The sequence below is a fragment of the Symphalangus syndactylus genome, chromosome 21, assembly GCF_028878055.3.
Source record: "Symphalangus syndactylus isolate Jambi chromosome 21, NHGRI_mSymSyn1-v2.1_pri, whole genome shotgun sequence".
NCBI classification, from domain to species: domain Eukaryota; kingdom Metazoa; phylum Chordata; class Mammalia; order Primates; family Hylobatidae; genus Symphalangus; species Symphalangus syndactylus.
This window is the reverse complement of record NC_072443.2, coordinates 80,198,365-80,217,452: the sequence shown is the minus strand read 5'-3', so window position 1 is coordinate 80,217,452 and position 19,088 is coordinate 80,198,365. Positions and strand designations below refer to the sequence as shown.

General features: G+C 40.4%; 1 protein-coding gene across 4 annotated transcripts in view; it reads right to left on the bottom strand.

Moving 5' to 3' along the window:
- PRICKLE2 (prickle planar cell polarity protein 2) overlaps positions 1-19,088 on the bottom strand; it is a 367,969-nt gene that overhangs the window by 104,523 nt on the left and 244,358 nt on the right. For all 4 annotated transcript variants that reach the window (XM_055259214.2, XM_063630789.1, XM_055259215.2 and 1 more), the window contains one exon: positions 8,683-8,866. In XM_055259214.2, coding sequence (XP_055115189.2) covers positions 8,683-8,866 — 184 coding nt within the window. The remainder of the gene's footprint in view (positions 1-8,682; positions 8,867-19,088) is intronic.

Sequence of the window (19,088 nt, the reverse complement as noted above, 5' to 3'; positions counted from 1 at the left end):
TGTTAACTTCTGTAACAAATGAGATCTCTGCATAGTAGGCTTCTTCAGTAGCAGCCCAAATACTGCCTCCCCAGAGATGCTGGACCCGACCCATCGGGCTAAATTAGCCAATCCCCCCAGCACCCTGCTTCACATCAATGATCTCAGAAGCTGTTTTTTTTGTTTTGTTTTGTTTTTATAGGATACATTACGTGAGAAGCAACTTGTAAAGCACCCAGGAAAATATCTGACACATGTAAGAGTTTTCTAAATATTTACATCCCTATTCTTAACATCACTATGTTTTTCTAAAAAAATCACAACCTGAAATTATCTTATTTCTTTGTTTTCTAATTATTTGTCTTTGCTCTTAACATAACTGCAGTGCAGCCGAAACCTTAAGTCTCTTGTTTATTGTTTTGTTCCCAGTGCCCAGAACACTGCCTGACACATAGTAGGCACAAAATAAATATCCTTAAATAGGTGAATGAGTGAACAAGAAAAGCCCAATGACCATTTCCTTTTCACCCAATTTTCTAGCATGCTCTCTCCTTCATTCCTTGGACTCTCACAGGGAAAATCAAGCGGAATGCTGCCAAGAAGCCCATAGCCAAACCATTAGAGACAGGTACTAACAAGGTTCCAACTGGCACAGAGGCCAAATCAAGGAGCCCCTGCTGACCTGTTGATCCCCTAAGGGAGATGTGGAGAATATTCTTTGTGGGAAGACTCCCTTTGCACTCTGAGAAGCCTACAGAAAATTCTCCAAGGACTCATTCCTCCCAGGTCTGAGGACTGTGATGTTACAGGAGATCTCAGGCACCAAGGAAGGTGGGTGGCAGAGCTCAGTACTTCAGCAGATAGTCCCAAAGCCTGCTTGGGGCATTAGAGAATTCAGAATCAAGAGGCTCCATCTGGGGCCCTGAATAACTTCTTCAGGCTCCACAGAGCCAGAGAAGTTCACTGGAACAAACTTGTATCCTTATAACAATCCCACAGCAGAAGGCCTGGGAAACAGAAAGCTTCCCATATTGGCAGAATTCCAAATTACTTTATGAAAACCTTTTGAGAACACTGAGAAGGACTCTAGGATTCCTACAAACCCTATGCTTAACCCGCCTTCTCCATCTCCATGTAACCTTCCTCTTTCCCGGAAGCCAAACGTTCCTTCTGCTCCTCTTTGAGCTGGCTCAGGGCAATAGTCATTAGTTAGTCGCACACTATACTATTTCACAAGAAAGGTAGGAAGGAAACAACTGACGTATTGAGCAACTTCTATGTGCAGACAGAGGGCCAGGAGCATTATAAGCACTCTCTCATCCGTGGCCAGATCAGCCCTGTGATCTCCAGGTCTAATAGTACCAGCTCCAAAGTCAGGTTGTCTGAGATTCTATCTGTCTCTGCTACTCACTAGCTGTGTGATCTTGGGCAAGTTATTTAACTTCTCTGAGCCTTGCTTTACTCACCCTACAGTGAAGGCAGGAAGAGTAATGACTAAATAAGGTCAGTTGAGTATTAAACGAGATAACGCATGCAAAGTGTTAAAAAGGATGGTGGGTCCATAGCAAGTGTTCAATGAGAGTTTAATAACTTTTCCATCATCATTGTCATCTTCATTAAGAGGAAACTGAGGGTCCCAGAGATTTAACAACTTTACTGTGGTCAGAAAGTGGTGGAGTAGTAGAGAGATTTGCCTGATTCCAGCAGCAAGGCTCTTCCTGCTGGACCATGCTGTTTCCTCCTCATGCCATGGCTCCCACTGGGCTCCCAAGATTCGGACTGGGACATAAATGGTGCCTGGGTTTGGATACACAGTGGGCTTCTGCCAGACCCACTGCTCCTTCCACCCTGCTCCAGACCCAGAGACTTGGAGCTGGTGGAGCTGCCTCAGGTTTGCTAAGTGCAGCCCTTGGCAAGATGTCACCCTCTCTGGCCTTTCACAACCTAAGCAAACTCTGAAGCAGTTGGGATGGTTAGGGGAATCTGCTTAGAATACAAATCTTTAGGAGCAGCTGAGGGAACAGAAATAATTGATATGGAATAATCCTTTATGTTGAAAATAATGCCACAGGATTTTATCTCTTCAGAGTGATGCAATCTGCACATTTCTGCTTCTACAGAGGACCCCTGTCGTCGGCCTATCTCTTAACAAATGTTTGCTGGGTGCTGGCCATGTGTCAGGCACTGTGCTAGGTGCTGGGAGGATTCCTAAACAACAAAGCATGCAAGATTCCTGCCCTCCTGGACCTTAAAGGAAAGTAGGGAAGCCAAACATTAAACAAATAACTATACCAATAAGTATCTAATGACAAGTTTTCTAAGTGTTAATAACAAAAATTGCTGGGTTTGCTACAAAGCATGTAACTGAGAACCTAATCTTGTGTTAGGGGCTAGCCAAAGTAGTTCTTTGAGGAGATACATTTAATCTGACACCTGATGGATGAGTAATAGTCACTAAAATAAAAGCCAAATAAAGAATTTTATACACTCCCGAAAGAGATATTTTACAGCTTTACAGGGCTCAAATCCAACTAATTCATACCCCTGTCTCTGGGTAGTACTGGATGTTCTATTTTACCACTTATGAGACAATGCTTTCGAAAGCCAAAAACTAGGCAATCACACTTGGTATCTACTCTTCATCCTTCCTGCGACAGTTTGAAGTGAAAGTTGAGTGTTCTGGATGATGAATCTAATTGCAACTTATTCTGTGCTAAAACATAGTTACGGTCAAGGTAAAATTACCAACCTTCGGAGATATTCATATTTGAGAACCCTCCATGAACACTTGGGAGTATCCAAAACATCAATGAAAAAGACATCCACTCGGGAGAAGCAATCTGATGGCCTCTTCAGAGTTTCATGGAGCAGCAAGGAGGAGAACTAATATAAAATCCACATGCATCCAATGAAAACTATCCACCCACAGGACATACCAGTTATGACCTTCCTGGAGGGTGGTGTAGCATCATGAATCTAAAACCTTAGAGAAGCTTACACATGACCACTACACCTCCAGACATTAAGCTTATGGAGAGGAGCAGGCACATGTATAAAATGCATAAGGTTAGCTGCTGCTGTCTTGTAATATAGAGGAAAGCCACCAATAAATGCAAGTGGTCAAAACTAAACCCTCAGCTCCATGGTGCTCAATGATGGTACTCTTGGCATTTGGGATGGGTCCATTCTCCTTTGCGCAGGGTCATCTGGTACTTTTTGGGATGCTTAGCATCTCAAGGCCCCATGCATAGGCTAGTGGAGTCCTCTGGTCATTTAGACAGTAATTGCCCTCTCCCAAACATACATTTCCAAATGCCCTCTAGGGGTAGTGGTATCACTCCAGGTTACAACCTACCAACAGAAAACTATCAAACCATTACAAAGGATAATCCAGATCAAAATATACTGATGGAGAAAAATGTTCACAATATATGGCCTAGAAAAGACAGCTCAGGATAAGTGGAGAGCATCATCACGTTTTTGTCGAAATCAAAGCAGAAATATACTTCTACACACATAGAAACTTGAATATACAGGTTGATATGGTTTGGCTGTGTCCCCACCCAAATCTCATCTTGAATTCCCATGTGTCGTGGGAGGTATGCAGTGGGAGGTAATTGAATCATTGGGGAAGGTCTTTCCCATGATGGCCTTGTGATAGTAAGTCTCACGAGATCTGATGGTTACCATAAGGGGGAGTTTTCCTGCACAAGCTCTCTTTGCTTGCTGCCATCCATGTAAGACATGACTTGTTCCTCCTTGCTTTCTGCCATCATTGTGAGGCCTCCCCAGCCATGTGGAACTGTAAGTCCAGTTAAACCTCTTTCTTTTGTAAATTGTCCATTCTTGGGTATGTGTTTATCAGTAGTGTGAAAACAGACTAATACACAGGCAAAAAGGTTGAAACACAATTTTCCTTGGTTGGTGGAATTATGAGTGATTTTCATTTGCTTTCCTGGATGTCTCACATTTTTTCTTTTTCTTTTTTAATGAACAAGTCTTCCTTTTATAAAAGATGAAAAAGTTATTTTTGGTTTAGAGAACAAAAAGGTGACTCTCCACGGCCAGCTGGTCATGCAGTTCCAGTTCTCATCTTGATTTAGTGAAGATGGCAGGATCTGCCTCAGGGATCTCCTCAAGCAGCGTGGGATCCCCACTTTTTCACTCTGCTGAATATTCGACCATATTACAAGGCAGCAACTGTTCTAAGCTGGAACTAGAGCATGGTAGGTGCTCAATAAATACTTGCTAAATTGAGTCATCCTTTTTTGTCTTGATTGGGCCAGAATTCTGCTGAGATATCCTCCAGTTTTTAACATCATTTTCACCCAGTGGTTCTCCTATTCCCCAGGAACACTGGGTAATGTCTGGAGACAGGTTTGGTTGCCTCAAATGGGAAGTGCTTTTGGTATCTAGTGGGTAGAGGCCAGGGATGCTGCTAAGCATCCTACACAATGCAGAGGACAGTCACCACAGAAAAGAATTATCCTGTCCAAAATGTCAATAGTGCTGAGGCTGAGAAATCCTCTTCACCATTTGCCCTTCTTATAGCTTGTTAATTATTTTCTAAGTTCTTATTTTAATATTATCTACTGTAAATGTATCATCCTAGCACCTCAAAGAGATAGAGTATACACTATTCACTGTTTGAGTTTGAAATGAAATTGAAGCCTTAAGAATGTCTTCAGACCAGGTGTGGTGGCCCATCCTGTTATCTCAGCACTTTGGCAGAACTGCTTAAGGTCAGGAGTTCAAGACCAGCCTGGGCAACATAGTGAGACCCCCATTCTGTACAAAAAATACAAAAATTAGCTGGGTGTGGCAGCATGTGCCTGAAGTCCCAGCTACTTAGGACTGAGGCAAGAGGATTCCCTTGAGCCCAGGAGTTCAAGGTTGCAGTGAGCTATGATCGTACCACTGCACTCCAGCCTGGGTGGCAGCAAAACCCTGCCTCTTAAAAAATAAAAATTAAAAAAAATAAAAAAAGACTTCAGATGGTCAACTAGGGGCAGATTCCAGCCCTCTGTTCTGCTACCATTAAACACCTTATTTGGAGTGAGCAGAGGCAAAGGATCTGAACAACTTCTCTGACTAGTTTTCAGTTCAGTCATTAGAGATCACAAGATAAATGCCTTTCCGTTCTGGCATCATCTGTTATATTTATTATTTTCCCACTGTTTTTAAAAGGTTGGGTTTTACAGCTAGAGAATTTTTATGAAATTAAATGCCCATATTCAAGAACACTTCCCTAAAAGGGAGGCGACTTTTGTTTGCATTATATTCAATTGAAGGCATTTCTCAGGAGAAGTAAAATAATAAAGAGTATCACCTGAAGGTATATTACCAACCTATGACCTGGGAGTGAAATGAAAGGTTTCTAACAAAAATAAAAGTATATTACTCTCAACCCTAACTAGTCTTTAATATTTTTGCCTCCAGGACAAAGCATTTTTACACTCACTATAATTTCTCTTGATATAAAAATAGACTTTCTCAGACAGCTAATATGATATTAAACATCAGAATTTTTATTAGTGAAGGGCATTTAGGAACTCAATTTTTTCTTACAGCATATAGCTTTCTAAAAAAAAAACCTTTAAATTCATAAACAGTGCTATACGTAATAGACTTTAAAAGATCTTCCAATTTAAAAATTTGAAGCCCATTTCTTACATGCAGTGTGACCCCTTCAAACACCATTAATATAGATGCATATTTTATTAGGTGCTATAGAATTCTTAAAATAACTTGAGAAGATTTTCTCTCTCTGCAGAGCTATTTCCTTTTCTAATCATTCGTGTCATAAAGATTTGAGTAGGTGTAGGAAATAGGGAAAACCATCCAAAGAACAACGGAATTATTAGAGATAGGACTACCCTTTCATTTGACATAATTCAAACCACTTGTTCAATGGCACTAATCATTTTCTTTCAAAACAAATCGAAGAGATTTCAGATTTATGCTTCCCAAAGACATTCATTTTGGATGAGTCAAGGGACCTCCAAAAATACCATTAGCACTCACTTTTGAAATCATAAATTTAATCAAAACCCTACCTCTGCAATTGTCTTTTTTCTTGGGTCAATACGAGTAGAAAGTTTTCTCTGAATCTGCATTTCATAGAATGACGTTTAATGGTCTTAGAGAAAACTCTATTTAAGCAGGAAACTGACAAAAGCTTAACTCTGGAAAATTCAGAGCCCAATTTAGCAAGAAGCAACATCCTTCAGGTAAACAAAAGAAAGATGGGCTGCTTAAAGCAGAAGTTGTTGGAAATAAGGCTAGCAAGAAAATGAAACAAGCTCCCAGGTGTATCTAGGTATGGAAACACACTGTTCAAGTACTGGTGGTAGAATGGCAATGTCAAACAAAGTTATGCAGTCAGCCACTACCTCTCTGAGTGTCTCAACAAACTCAATCAAACACTCTCATTCTTCTTAAACTAATTATTTAATATTAAAATCTTTACTAAAACAGAAGATATAACCTCAACTCACAAACTGGGAGAAAGCCCTCATTTCTTCCTGTTAATAACCCAACAGAGAATTGCCTTCAATTCTCATGGAGATTATTTTCTGGAAGTGTTTCTATTCTAAGACATTTTCTCCCCGTCGTGAGAATTAGAACAGAGATCACAAAATGGAAGTGCCTGTAGGTTTCAGGAAGGTAACACAAAAGAATAAAAAGGACTTTGTAGAGACGGGAATGATTTGGTATAATCAAGTTTTGTTTTGTCTAAAAGGAATGGCCATCACTCAACTCCAACCAATTATATCCTTACAGGAATGAGATTCCAGATCTTCAAAATTTCAAGACATAAACTTTTACATGAAAAAATCTCTAATTTTGAAGTATTAGTAGCTAATTAAATTTTAAAACAATACCCTGCTGGCTAAACAAATCCTACCTGTGTCCCTGATTTCATCTGCCAATTTGCAACTTCAAAATTAGAAGAAAATGAGCTATGGTAATCAGTGAGTTTATATTAGTATCATTACTCTTAAGTTATGGGTGAATTCTTGGGTTCTCCTTTATTATAAATAATTTTCTCTATCCAGTCTATCATTGATGGACATTTAGGTTCATACCATGTCTTTACTATTATGAATAGTGCTGCAATGAACATGCGTGTGCATGTGTCTTTATAATAGAACGATTTATATTCCTTTGGGTATACAACCAGTAATGGGATTGCTGGGTCAAATGGTATTAATGTTTTTAGGTCTTTGAGGAATTGTCACACTGTCTTCCACAATGGCTGAGCTCATTTATGCTCCCCCCAACAATGTATAAGCATTCCTTTAAGTATCTGTTCATGTCCTTTGCCCGCTTTTTAATGGGGTTGTTTGGTTTTTCTTGTAAATTTGTTTAAGTTCCTTATAGAGTCTAGCTATTAGAATCATATACACGATGGAATACTATGCAGCCATAAAAAAGTACAAGATCATATCCTTTGGAGGAACATTGCATAGAGTTGGAGGCCATTACCCTTAGCAAACTAATGGAGAAACAAAACCAAATACTGCATGTTCTCATGCAGTGGGAGCTAAATGATGAGAACACGTGGACACGTAGTGGGGAACAACACACACTGGGCCCTATCAGAGAGTGAAGGCTGGGAGGAGGGAGAGGGTCAGGAAAAATAACTAATGGGTACTAGGCTTAATATCTGGGTTATGAAATAATCTGTGCAACAAACTCCCATGACACCAGTCTACCTGTGTGACAAACTTGCACATGTACCCATGAACTGAAAATAAAGTTAAAAAAAAAAAGCTAAAAAAAAAAAAAAAAAGAATTTTCCCTAAAAGCATTAACACACCTAAAGTTTCCAAGTTAAAATTTCAAGGGCTGATGGCCGGGTGTGGTGGCTCACGCCTGTAATCCCAGCACTTTGGGAGGCCAACACAGGTGGATCACGAGGCCAGGAGATCGAGACCGTCCTGGCTAACATGGTGAAACCCCATCTCTACTAAAAATACAAAAAAATTAGCTGGGCGTGGTGGCAGGTGCCTGTAGTCCCAGCTACTCGGGAGGCTAAGGCAGGAGAATGGCGTGAACCCGGGAGGCAGAGCTTGCAGTGAGCCAAGATCGCGCCACTGCACTCCAGTCTGGGTGACAGAGCGAGATGCCATCTCAAATAAATAAATAAATAAATAAATGAATAAATAAATAAAACAAAAAAAAATTTCAAGGGCTGTTTAAACTTTAAAACGTTTTTGTCGGACATAGAGAAGATGTCCTGAGAAAGAAATTTTATGTGTCAGAGGAAGCCGACAGTGGTCAAACACCTCAGATTCTGGCACTTCAGATTCTCACAGGAAACATCATGAAAATACCCAGCTTATAAAATAGCTTCTTAAATCCCATGGGGCTGGTGGAGGAGAAAATTTTAAGTACCAAGAAATATAAGAGGCCGTATGTCACTGAGAAAAATGTGGTACACCTCTGAGACGTTTCTAGACAATCCTGGTAACAGTTAATAATGACAATACAGAATGAATTAGCAACGGATCACTCCTGGCTCAATTTCATTTCCCTTCCTCATTTTCCACTGGGGCCCCTGGCATCTTCAACATATTTAGCCCTACCACTTCTCTGAATCAGCAAAGTCTACTCCTCCTACAGAACTGGAATGAGGAAGGACCAGTAAGACAAAGTGAAACACCCAAACCACCAGCATGCACCCATCCAGAATGGTACCTGTTCAGGCTTCAGACCCGGCGGGACCCAGGCATACTCTTCCAAAGCACAGCCTGAGTCATCATCTGAGGTCGAGTTTCTTTGAAAGTCAAACATGAGTTTGCTGATGGTCTTCTCCATCTCCAGCGGCATCACTGTCACCATGTGCTCCTCCTGGGGACACTTGCAGTGCAGGCAGATCTTCCTGCAGGCAGTAAAGGTAGAAGGTGAGAAAGAAGAAAAAACCTTTTTTTTTTTTTTTTTTCCCAAGAAGAGCCTGCCAGTCACTAGCCCTTGGATCCCAAACCATAAACACATTCCTCGGCAATGGGCATCAGGCAAAGGCATCGCGAGCAGTGTTCCAGAACATGCCTGTCTTTGCAGAGGGCGTGGTACACGCATGTGAAAACAGCATGAAAGGTCAGAGGCCACCAGGTAAGCATGCTAAGGGTGTTTACATGTGGACCCCAGCCCTCTCTTCTAAATCAGTACCCCAAGAGGAATGGTCATGTAGTTTTTATTTTACTAAGTAGGCCACTGGATATGGCCCATGACCACAATTTCCTTGACTGTAATAGCAATTAAATATACATAATACATATGTTGACCAGAAATGTTACTTGTAGATTTAACAAATACTGACAACATACTGCTTTTATAAAAAGTTCCTAAGCCTTGGAAAATGGAGAAAGTGGTTTTAAAAATGCAGGTAAAATGTTCTTTAAGAAGAAGAGCAAACATACATATTTTTTCTCATGAAACGTATCTGGCCCTAAGATCTCATAGGAAAGACAATTTCACCTCCATTAAAGATCCCTGTAGGTTTGGAATTCTAATTAGAAACCCAAATTTTCCCTATGTTGGTGGGGTTTTTTATATACAAGAAGATCATGCATGTGAATTATTTCAAAAGGTAGCAGCCAAAGATAAAGATCTCCCAAACTGAACATTTCTCTTTTAAGGTTACCATCTGTTCTCTTATCCATAGCTACAGAAATGATGAAGCAATAAATATGTTGATGTCAGCAACACAAAAGCATTTCTAGCTTCCACCAATAAAATAAAAAGAGAAAAAAAAAAGAATAGAGGAGGAAAATTTTAAGGAAATAAGTTATTCCATGTTCACTCTTTTTAAAATTATTAGTTTCAGTAGCACCTTATAAAGGTGATAAAAGAGCCCAGAATTTTAATCCCCAGATGTGCCTGAAGGTTCTGATAACAGCTTTGTGAAGATACAATGTACATACCATAAAACTCACCATTTCAAAGTGTACAATTCATGGACTCTTAATACATTCAGAACTGTGAATCATCACTATCTAATTTTCATCCCCCCTCAAAAGACACCCCAGGAGCATTGCCAGTTATTTCCCATATCCCTCTGCCCCCAGGTTCTGACAACCACTAATCTATTTTCTGTCTCTATGGTTTTGCCTCTTTTGGACATTTCATATAAATGCAATCATACAATATGTGGTTCTTTTGAAGTTGGCTTCTTTCACCCAGAATGACTTTTCAAGGTTAATCCAAGCTATAGCACGTATCAATCCTTCATTCCCTTTTATTGTTGAATAATATGCCATTGTATAGATATACCACATTTTCGTTGATCAGTTGTGGACATTTGGACTATTTTCACCTATGGCTTTTATGAATAATGATGCTCTGATTACTTATGTATAATTTTTTGTGTGGATATTTGTTTTGCTTTGTTTATTGAGACAGGTTCTCATGGTTTCCCAGGATGGAGTGCAGTGATGCAATCATGGCTCACTGCAGCCTTGACCTCCTGGATTCAAGCGATCCTCTTGTCTTAGCCTCCCGAGTAGCTGGGACCACACAAGTGCATGCCACCACGCCTGGCTTTTTTTTTTTTTTTTTTTGACAGAGTCTTGCTCTGTCACCCAGGCTGGAGTGCAGTGGTGCCATCTCAGCTCACTGCAACCTCTGGCCTCCCAGGTTCAAGCACTTCTCCTGCCTCAGCCTCCTGAGTAGCTGGGACTACAGGCACGCATCATCACGCCCAGCTAATTTTTGTATTTTTAGTAGAGACGGGGTTTCACCATGTTGGCCAGGCTGGTCTTGAACTTCTGACCTCATGATCCACCCGCATCAGCCTCCCAAAGTGCTGGGATTACAGGCCTGAGCCACTGCCCTCAGTCGGATATATGTTTTTAATTTTTTTTTTTTTGAGATGGAGTCTCGCCCTGTCGCCCAGACTGGAGTGCAGTGGCGTGATCTCGGCTCACTGCAAGCTCCACCTCCTGGGTTCATGCCATTCTCATGCCTCAGTCTCCTGAGTAGCTGGGACTACAGGTGCCTGCCACCATGCCTAGCTAATTTTTTATATTTTTAGTAGAGACCGGGTTTCACCGTATTAGCCAGGATGGTCTTGATCTCCTGACCTCGTGATCTGCCCACCTTGGCCTCCCAAAGTGCTAGGATTACAGGCGTGAGCCACCACGCCTGGCCAAAGTTTTTAATTCTTTTGGGTATATTCCTAGAAATGAAATTGCTAGGTCATGTGGCAACTTTAGATTTAACATTTTGAGGAACTCCCAAATTGTTTTCCAAAATATCTGCACCTTTGTACATTCCCACCATTGATGAATGAGCGTTCCATTTTCTCCACATTCTTGTCACATTTGTTATTGTCTGTCTTCTTTCACTGTAGCTACTATAGTGGGTATAAAGCAGTATTTAGTTGTGGTTTTGATTTGCATTTCCCTAATGGCCAATGATGTTGAATATCTTTTTATGTGCTTATTATGTATCTTCTTAGAATAGAGACATGTCTATACAAATCCTTAGACCATTTTTTCATTGGGTTGTGTTCTAATTGTTGAGTTATAAGCTTTCTTCACATATTTTCTGGATACAAGTCCTTTATCAGATATATGATAGGAACATTTTTTCTTCCATTTTGTGGACTGTCTTTTCACTTTCTTGATGACATCTGTTGAGCACAAAAGTTTTTAATTTCGATGAAGTCTAATTTTTTTGTTGTTGCTGTTGCTTTTGTTTTTTAATCATTTCTAAGAAGCCACTGCATAACTCATGGTCATAAAGATGTATTCTTACATTTTAATTTAAGAGATGTATGGTTTTGGCTCTTACATTTAGGTCTATGGTCATTTTGAGTTAATTTTTGTATATGGCACTAAGTAAGAGTCCACCTTCATTCTCATGTGGCTATCCAGTTCTTTCAGCACTATTTATTGAAAAGAATAATCTTTCCTCTTTGAATTGCCTTGGTACCCTTGTCAAAAAATCAACTGACCATAGCTGTAAGAGTTTATTCTGGACACTCAGTTCTATTCCAGTGGTCTGTATGTCCATCCTTGTGCCAGTACCACACTGTCTTGATGACTGCAGTTCTGTGGTAAGTTTTAAAATCATGAAGCATATATGAGTCACGCAATTTTTGTTCTTCTCTTAGAAAACTGTTTTGGCTCTTCTTCATCCCTTGCATTTGCATTCATAAAATATGAATTTTAGGATTAGTTTGTCAACTCGTACAAAAAAAAAAGCCAGCTAGAGTTTTGATAGAGATACACTGACTTTGTAGATCAATTTATTAATTTGAAGAGTATTGCCATTTTAATGATATTAAGTCTGCCAATCCGCGAACACAGGCTACCTTTCCATTTATTTCAATCTAATTTCTTTCAATGATATTTTGCGTTTTTTTAGGCACAAGGCTTGCACTTCTTTTGAGTTTATTCTTAAGTATTTTATTCTTTTTGATGCTATTGTCATTAGAATTGTTCTCAATTTCACTTTCAGATAGTTATTGTATAGAAACATAAATGATTTTTATATTGATGTTAAATCACACAATCTTGCTAAAATTATTTATTAGTTGTATTAGTTTAGGTACGTGTGTGTGTGTGTGTGTGTGTGTGTGTGTGTGTGTGTATTCTTTAGAATTTTCTATATATAAGACCATATCATGTGCAAATAGAGAGTTTTACTTTTTCCTTTTCAATCTGATGTCTTTTATTTCTTTCTCATGTCTTATTGCCCTGGTTAGAACCTCCAGTACAATGTTGAACAGAAGTAGCAAAGGTGGACATCTTTGTCGTGTTCTTGATCTTAAGGGAAAGCACCGGTCTTTCAGCATTAAGTATTATGTTAGCCATGAGTTATTTGTAGATGCCCTTTCTCAAGTAGACGAAGTTCTCTTCTATGCTAGTTTGTTGTTTTTAGCACAAAAGGGTGTTGGAGTTTGTCAAATGCATTTTCTGCATCTATCAAGATGATTATTTTATGTCTTTATTCTATTAATGTGTTGTGCCTGAATTTCGACATAAAAATGTACTTGAAGAAACAAAATCAGTTTAGTCTAACCAAACTGATTTTGGCTTGTCAGATTCCCCCATTTTCTGCTTCTCATCAGATCAGAAATATACACAGACAGAATGCACACCTTGGATCTGGTTGGCATCTCCAAACTCAAAGAAGTTCCATCCAAACCCTGGTTGTTGCTTTTAAAAATAGTCAGAGCTCATTTGAACAGTAACTCTTTAATTAATCAGCTACTGCACAATGGTCAGGTCTGTTGGGAAGCAGTCAGTTTATTTCTGCAAGAAATTTTTATGCCAGTTTATGACTTAAGGAAAAACAAGTTTCAGTGTGTTTAAGTAAGTTGACTAAGCTCTTTGGTGACTAATGCTTTTTACTAGAAAGTCATACTTGAACATCAAAATGTAGATAACTTTTACTAAATTCAGTCCCAAAATATCCACCAATTAAACTCATTTATTCACACACTAATTATGCAGGGAAGAGCACACTAATGCTGGATGGACATGATTTAACGAACTGAGGCTCCAGGAGAAGGAATAAAGATAAGAAGAAAACAAAGGAGGAGTGCAGAATCAGATCCAGAATGAGCATCAACAAGTAGAAAGATAAACAGAAAAGAGAAGATGGGGAGGGCTGAGGCCCTATGTGGTCATTTAACAAATAACTCGAGGTGGATGGATCACTTGAGGCCAAGAGTTCGAGACCAGCCTGGCCAAATGGTGAAACCATGTCTCCAACTCCAGCCTGGGTGACAGAGCGAGATGCTGTCTCAACACACACACACACACACACACACACACACACACACACACACACTCACTAAAACAAAAGCAAAACAACAACAACAAAAACCCAAATAACTACAAAGCACTTACCATGTACCAAGGCCTGCTCTAGGTACTTGGGTACCCAACCAAGACAAAGATCCCTGCCCTCTTGGCCTACGTTCTCAGAGGGGAGAAACATACAATACACATAACAAGCCATTCAGTCACAAAATATATTAAAGGCAGCAAGTGCTACTGAAAACCAGAAAGAAGGAGGATATGGGAGGTCAGGATGGGGAGGGGACATACACCGAGCCATATGCCTGGCATTTGAGTTGCTTTATACCTTACATATATGATCCCAGACTCTTCCATCAGTCCTCCCAGGAAAGAAATTATTATCTCCACCTCCCACAGAAGAAAACAAAGGCCCAGAGTGGTTAAGTGGCTTGTAAGCAGTTAAGCAACTGAACTATTCAGAGCAGTTGATCAACCCTAAATAGTGGGCAGAACACGGACTCAAACTAGGCTCTATCTGACCACTGAACCAAAAAGTTACTTATAGAAAATCTATCTGATTCCAACCACAGAATACCCTTTTGCTTCTGAACAACAACAGCAGCAACAACAACAACAACAACAACAAAAACCTCACACATGCACAAAAGCAAAACCAAGGAGGGGGGAAGAAAAGGAAAAAAAAAACCCAAAACCCTAAATAGTAACTCAAAGCCACAAGGACCTTATCTGTTTTTCATGCTAGCTGCCTGCCTTCCACTTCTCATTTATAATTAACTGGCACTCCCGTGGCAAGACATTTTTCTTTGTAAAGAATTTTCAACCTTTGAGTGATTCCATGACAACCTTTGATAATGGCTAATTTAATAACCTCCATCTATAAATTGGGAACCCAAGCCCAGACTCTCAGAAGGGGGCAGAGGGTCAGAAGTAATGCTAAGAGGATTTCTCTTCATTCCTCCATCTCTCCCCCTTTGGCAAAATGCACACAGCAACACCCAACAGCTCTCTTTCAACACACTGATTGAAGCTTTTAACCTGAATGAAACATATTCAGAAGTGTGTGGGGAAATATATGATTTGGCTTTTTTTTTAAAAAAAATAGACATTTATGAAAATAGAACCTGCTAGTAAAGTAGGATTTCGTTAAAAAAAAAAAAAATACAAAGGGTGCATTGGTTTCATTCTGTCAGAGTTGACATTCTACCTGCACATAATTGGGTTTGTGAATGACAGGTTTCTGAGGAATAAGCCATGATTCAGAGAGGGGAGATTCTACATTCTCCTCTACCCCAAAACAACCTCTGCAAATCGTCTACTCCAAAGCTGCAGCATTAAATCATGGCTTCCATATCTCAGAAGCCATAATCGGCCCTTCCATGGCATACACAGTATTGTCAGGTGGAGGCCCTCTCTTTAACTATCTCCAAGTAGCTTGGTCATCTGCACCAGTGACCGTTACCATTTGGAAAATGACTAACATTTGGAAAATGACTAACAATCTATACCAATTAACTTGCCTGCCGTTACATGAAAGGATTCATCATGAGTAGACTGGGGACAGGGTTGGTGGCGGAAATACTTACCCTTGAGATTTTGACAGGTTATTTACAACACTGAACCCTGAACCACAGGTCTTGTTTTATGTGAGAAGTGATAGGATGAAGGCAAAAAGGGATCTTCCTTTAGAACATGATTTTTGACAAGTTCAAGTAGCAAACTGTAGAAATTGAGATTCGAATGGGATTGCAAACATCATTAAGCCTGTTTTTTACTTTTCTGTTTCTTTTATTCCCCCCCCTTTCTTAATAAGAGGAAAATATATTTTGTAAAAGAACTCATAAGTGGCAACTCAAAATAGAAAACAGGAATGCCCCAGTTGATGCGGAGAAGAAGACTATGAGCCCAACTTCTCCCAAGCTCAACCTCCTCCCCAAACTCCAGGCACATTCATGGCCTTGAAGTCCTCAAGGTTCCAAAGCCACAAGGCTAAAAACCACCATATTTCCTAGACTCCACGAAGTCATTTCTAGCATGTGCCAAAATATGAAGTAGGTGCTTGGTAATTTGCTAGATGGAAAGAAGAAAAAATATAGAGGCTATTAATGGCTTTTAAGAAATAAATAATTCCTAATCATGAAACTCTTACATAAATAATAACTCTAGTCATGAGAAACTATATATCTGGTTGCCAAGACATTACATGGAGATGCATGGGGAATAGCAGGATGTCCCAGTGACTCTAACTGGATAGGTCTGAGGCAGGCTCAGGAATGTGCATTTTCACCAGTGTGCCTGGTGATTGTGATGCAGCTGGTCCTCCAAGCACAGCTCAAGGCCACTCTTCTGTAGTAGCCTCCTAGTTAGAAAGGAGCACCTTAGAGTGTGGTTTAAAAACAGGTGTGGGTTTTACCAATATACTCGATGGTCTCAGCAACTCTGGGCAATGCACATTTTCAAACTGTCCCAAAGAATCTATGCCAGCCCTTCCTTGCCACCATGTCTTAACCTCTTGCATCACTAGGCCCTCCTGCCACTCAGCTGGGTACCCAGTGGGGTGTGAAAAGGCACTGGTGACAGGCAAGACTACATCAGACATGAGAATAGTGTCTCTTGTTGCCAGCCCTGCCATCTGTCTTGACTTTCACCTCGCTTGTGGTGTGGGCTCCTCTGTCCCAAGTCCATGGCTAGATCAGGTTCAGGCCACTTTCATGCACAGGGACAAGGGGCAGACTGCTTAAAGAGTGGTTCAGCCCCAGTACAAACCAAGTGATTGACAAGGAATGCACAACATAGGATTCAACATGGCTATGCCCAAGGCAGGCAAGGCCAGAGGTGGGAAAAACACACTTTTGTTAAAAACAAGGGCTAAAATAACCCAAAGCTCTCCACTGCTTTTTGCTAAACAACAGATGTATCCTAGGTATTTAAATTCTTCCATAACTCTAGCTCACTAAAGGCAAAAGAACAAATTTTTTTTGAGACAGGGTCTGTCTCTATCACCCAGGCTGGAGGGCAGTGGTGCGATCATGGCTCACTGCAGCCTCGACCTCCTGGGCTCAAGTAATTCTCCCATCTCAGCCTCCTGCGAAGCTGGGACTAAAGGCACATGCCACAGTGCCCAGTTAATTTTTGTATTTGTTGTAGATATGAGGTTTCACCATGTTACCCAGGCTGGTCTCGAACTCCTGGGCTCAAGCAATCCTCCTGCCTCAGCCTTCCAAAGTGCTGGTATTACAGGCATGAGTCACCGTGCCCAGCTCTCTTTTCATTCTTAATAAAGTTATTACTTCCTTATCCTTAAAAAGCAATATACAACTAATGTAGAAAAAATCAGAAACTACAGATAAGCAGTAAGAGTAAAAAAGTTTCAAAACACTCACAATCCCAAAGATAATCACCATTAAACAGAAACAGCTGCTGGTCCTCTTTTCCCTTAGTGTTAAGAAACTGGAGACCAGACTTCATTCTACGTGTTCCTCATCAGCCAGACCCAGGGGATAAGACTCTGGCCGGTAATGACAAGACATGAGCCAGAGCCACCCACAAATGCACACACAACACTCTCAGCAAACAGATATGCATTATTCAATCCAGATAAGTGGGTCTGTTCTGAACTGGTGCCCTGTAGCAGGATCAAGAATCCACTTATGTAATGTGAAAGATACCTCCAACGTGGGAATTACATATAACATATACTTATGGGTATCACAGAGCTAAAAGTTAGGTCCCTTCGATAAAAAAAAATCTCACAACCAGATTTCACCAGCTATCAACTTGCACTTTTCTGTGCAAGTGGAGAGAGATGGGACATGGATAATTTAAAACCACTAAGACTTGGCTTTGAACTGTGTCTTTGTACACTAGTCATATAACCTCCAATGCTGCGATAACATACATCACTTCAAACCATATAATAGATTTCTGGGAAAGGCTGACGCAGGAGGAGCTGGGCAGCGGCCCGACTTACTCCATCTGCTCTGTAGCCCATTTTCCCTGAGTTTCCAACGAAAGCATCAACTCTTCACATGCACGCATGACACCAGCCTAAAATGAACCAAACATTCTTTTCAAGTGTACTGTCCTTTAGTAACACCTCCCTCAGGTTTTAGGAGGCAATTAGGTGTTTGGGTAAAGAGAGTTTTTTCTAGACTGCAGGCTGCCTAGAAAAGGTAAGCAAATGAAAGGACAGTGGCTGTTGTTAGCAAGAAAGGCATTCCCCGGTTGTGTTTCACCGAGTCTGTAAGAACTGGAAGCAAGGTCTGCTTGCCCTAAGATATTGCTGAGATAATCCTGCCTTGAACAGGTCAGAGTTGTTAAAATTGAGTTATCACAAAAAACACAAGCATCCCTCCTCAAAAACTGTATGGATCATGTGACCCCCCACACAGGGCTTCAGCTCCTACCTTATACATCCATCGCAAAAGGGGTAAGTGGAGAGTCAGAATGCCAGAAAGGAAGGAAGGAAGAAAATATATTCGTAGAGGCTGGCCTGAAATCAAAATGAGAAAGTTCCAAGAGGTAAAAATCTGCTCCAAAAGATCAAGGCCTCCAGATGGCAGGTGTGACCTCCAGGCCCTGACTCCTGTTGCTCTAGCCCAACCTGTGGTTTGACTGAGGATGGCAGGTGAGGGGTGAACAGAGCAGCTATGTTCTACTGTTAACATAATTGCTCATACTTGTGAAGGTTTATAATATTCAATAATTTTCACTTAATTTATCTCATTTCTCTCTCAGCAGTCCTATAAAGTTGGCATTTTTATCCATTTCACAGTTATAAAAATGTAGCCGATAAACTCATAAGTGACTTGACTGAAGTTAAGGACCTATGTCATCTGACTCTAAAACCAGTGCTTTCTCCTACCTTGTTTTAGGTACAGTGTCAAAATATTCCTTCACTTATTCCATCCATATCCATCCATCCACCCACCTATCCATCCATTCATATCTATACATACATCCATATCTATCCATCCATCCACCCATCTATCTATTCATTCATATCCATACATACATCCCATAAATACATCCATATCTATCCATCCATCCACCCATCTATCCATTCATTCATATCCATAAATACATACATATCTACCCACCCATCCACCCATCTATTCATTCATATCATCCATATATACATATCTATCCACCTATCCACCCATCTATCCATCCATTCATATCCATAAATACATCCATATCTATCTATCCATCCACCCATCTATCCATTCATACCCATAAATACAGCCATATCTATCCACCTATCCACCCATCTATCCATCCATTCATATCCATACATACATCCATATTTATCTATCCATCCACCCATCTATCCAT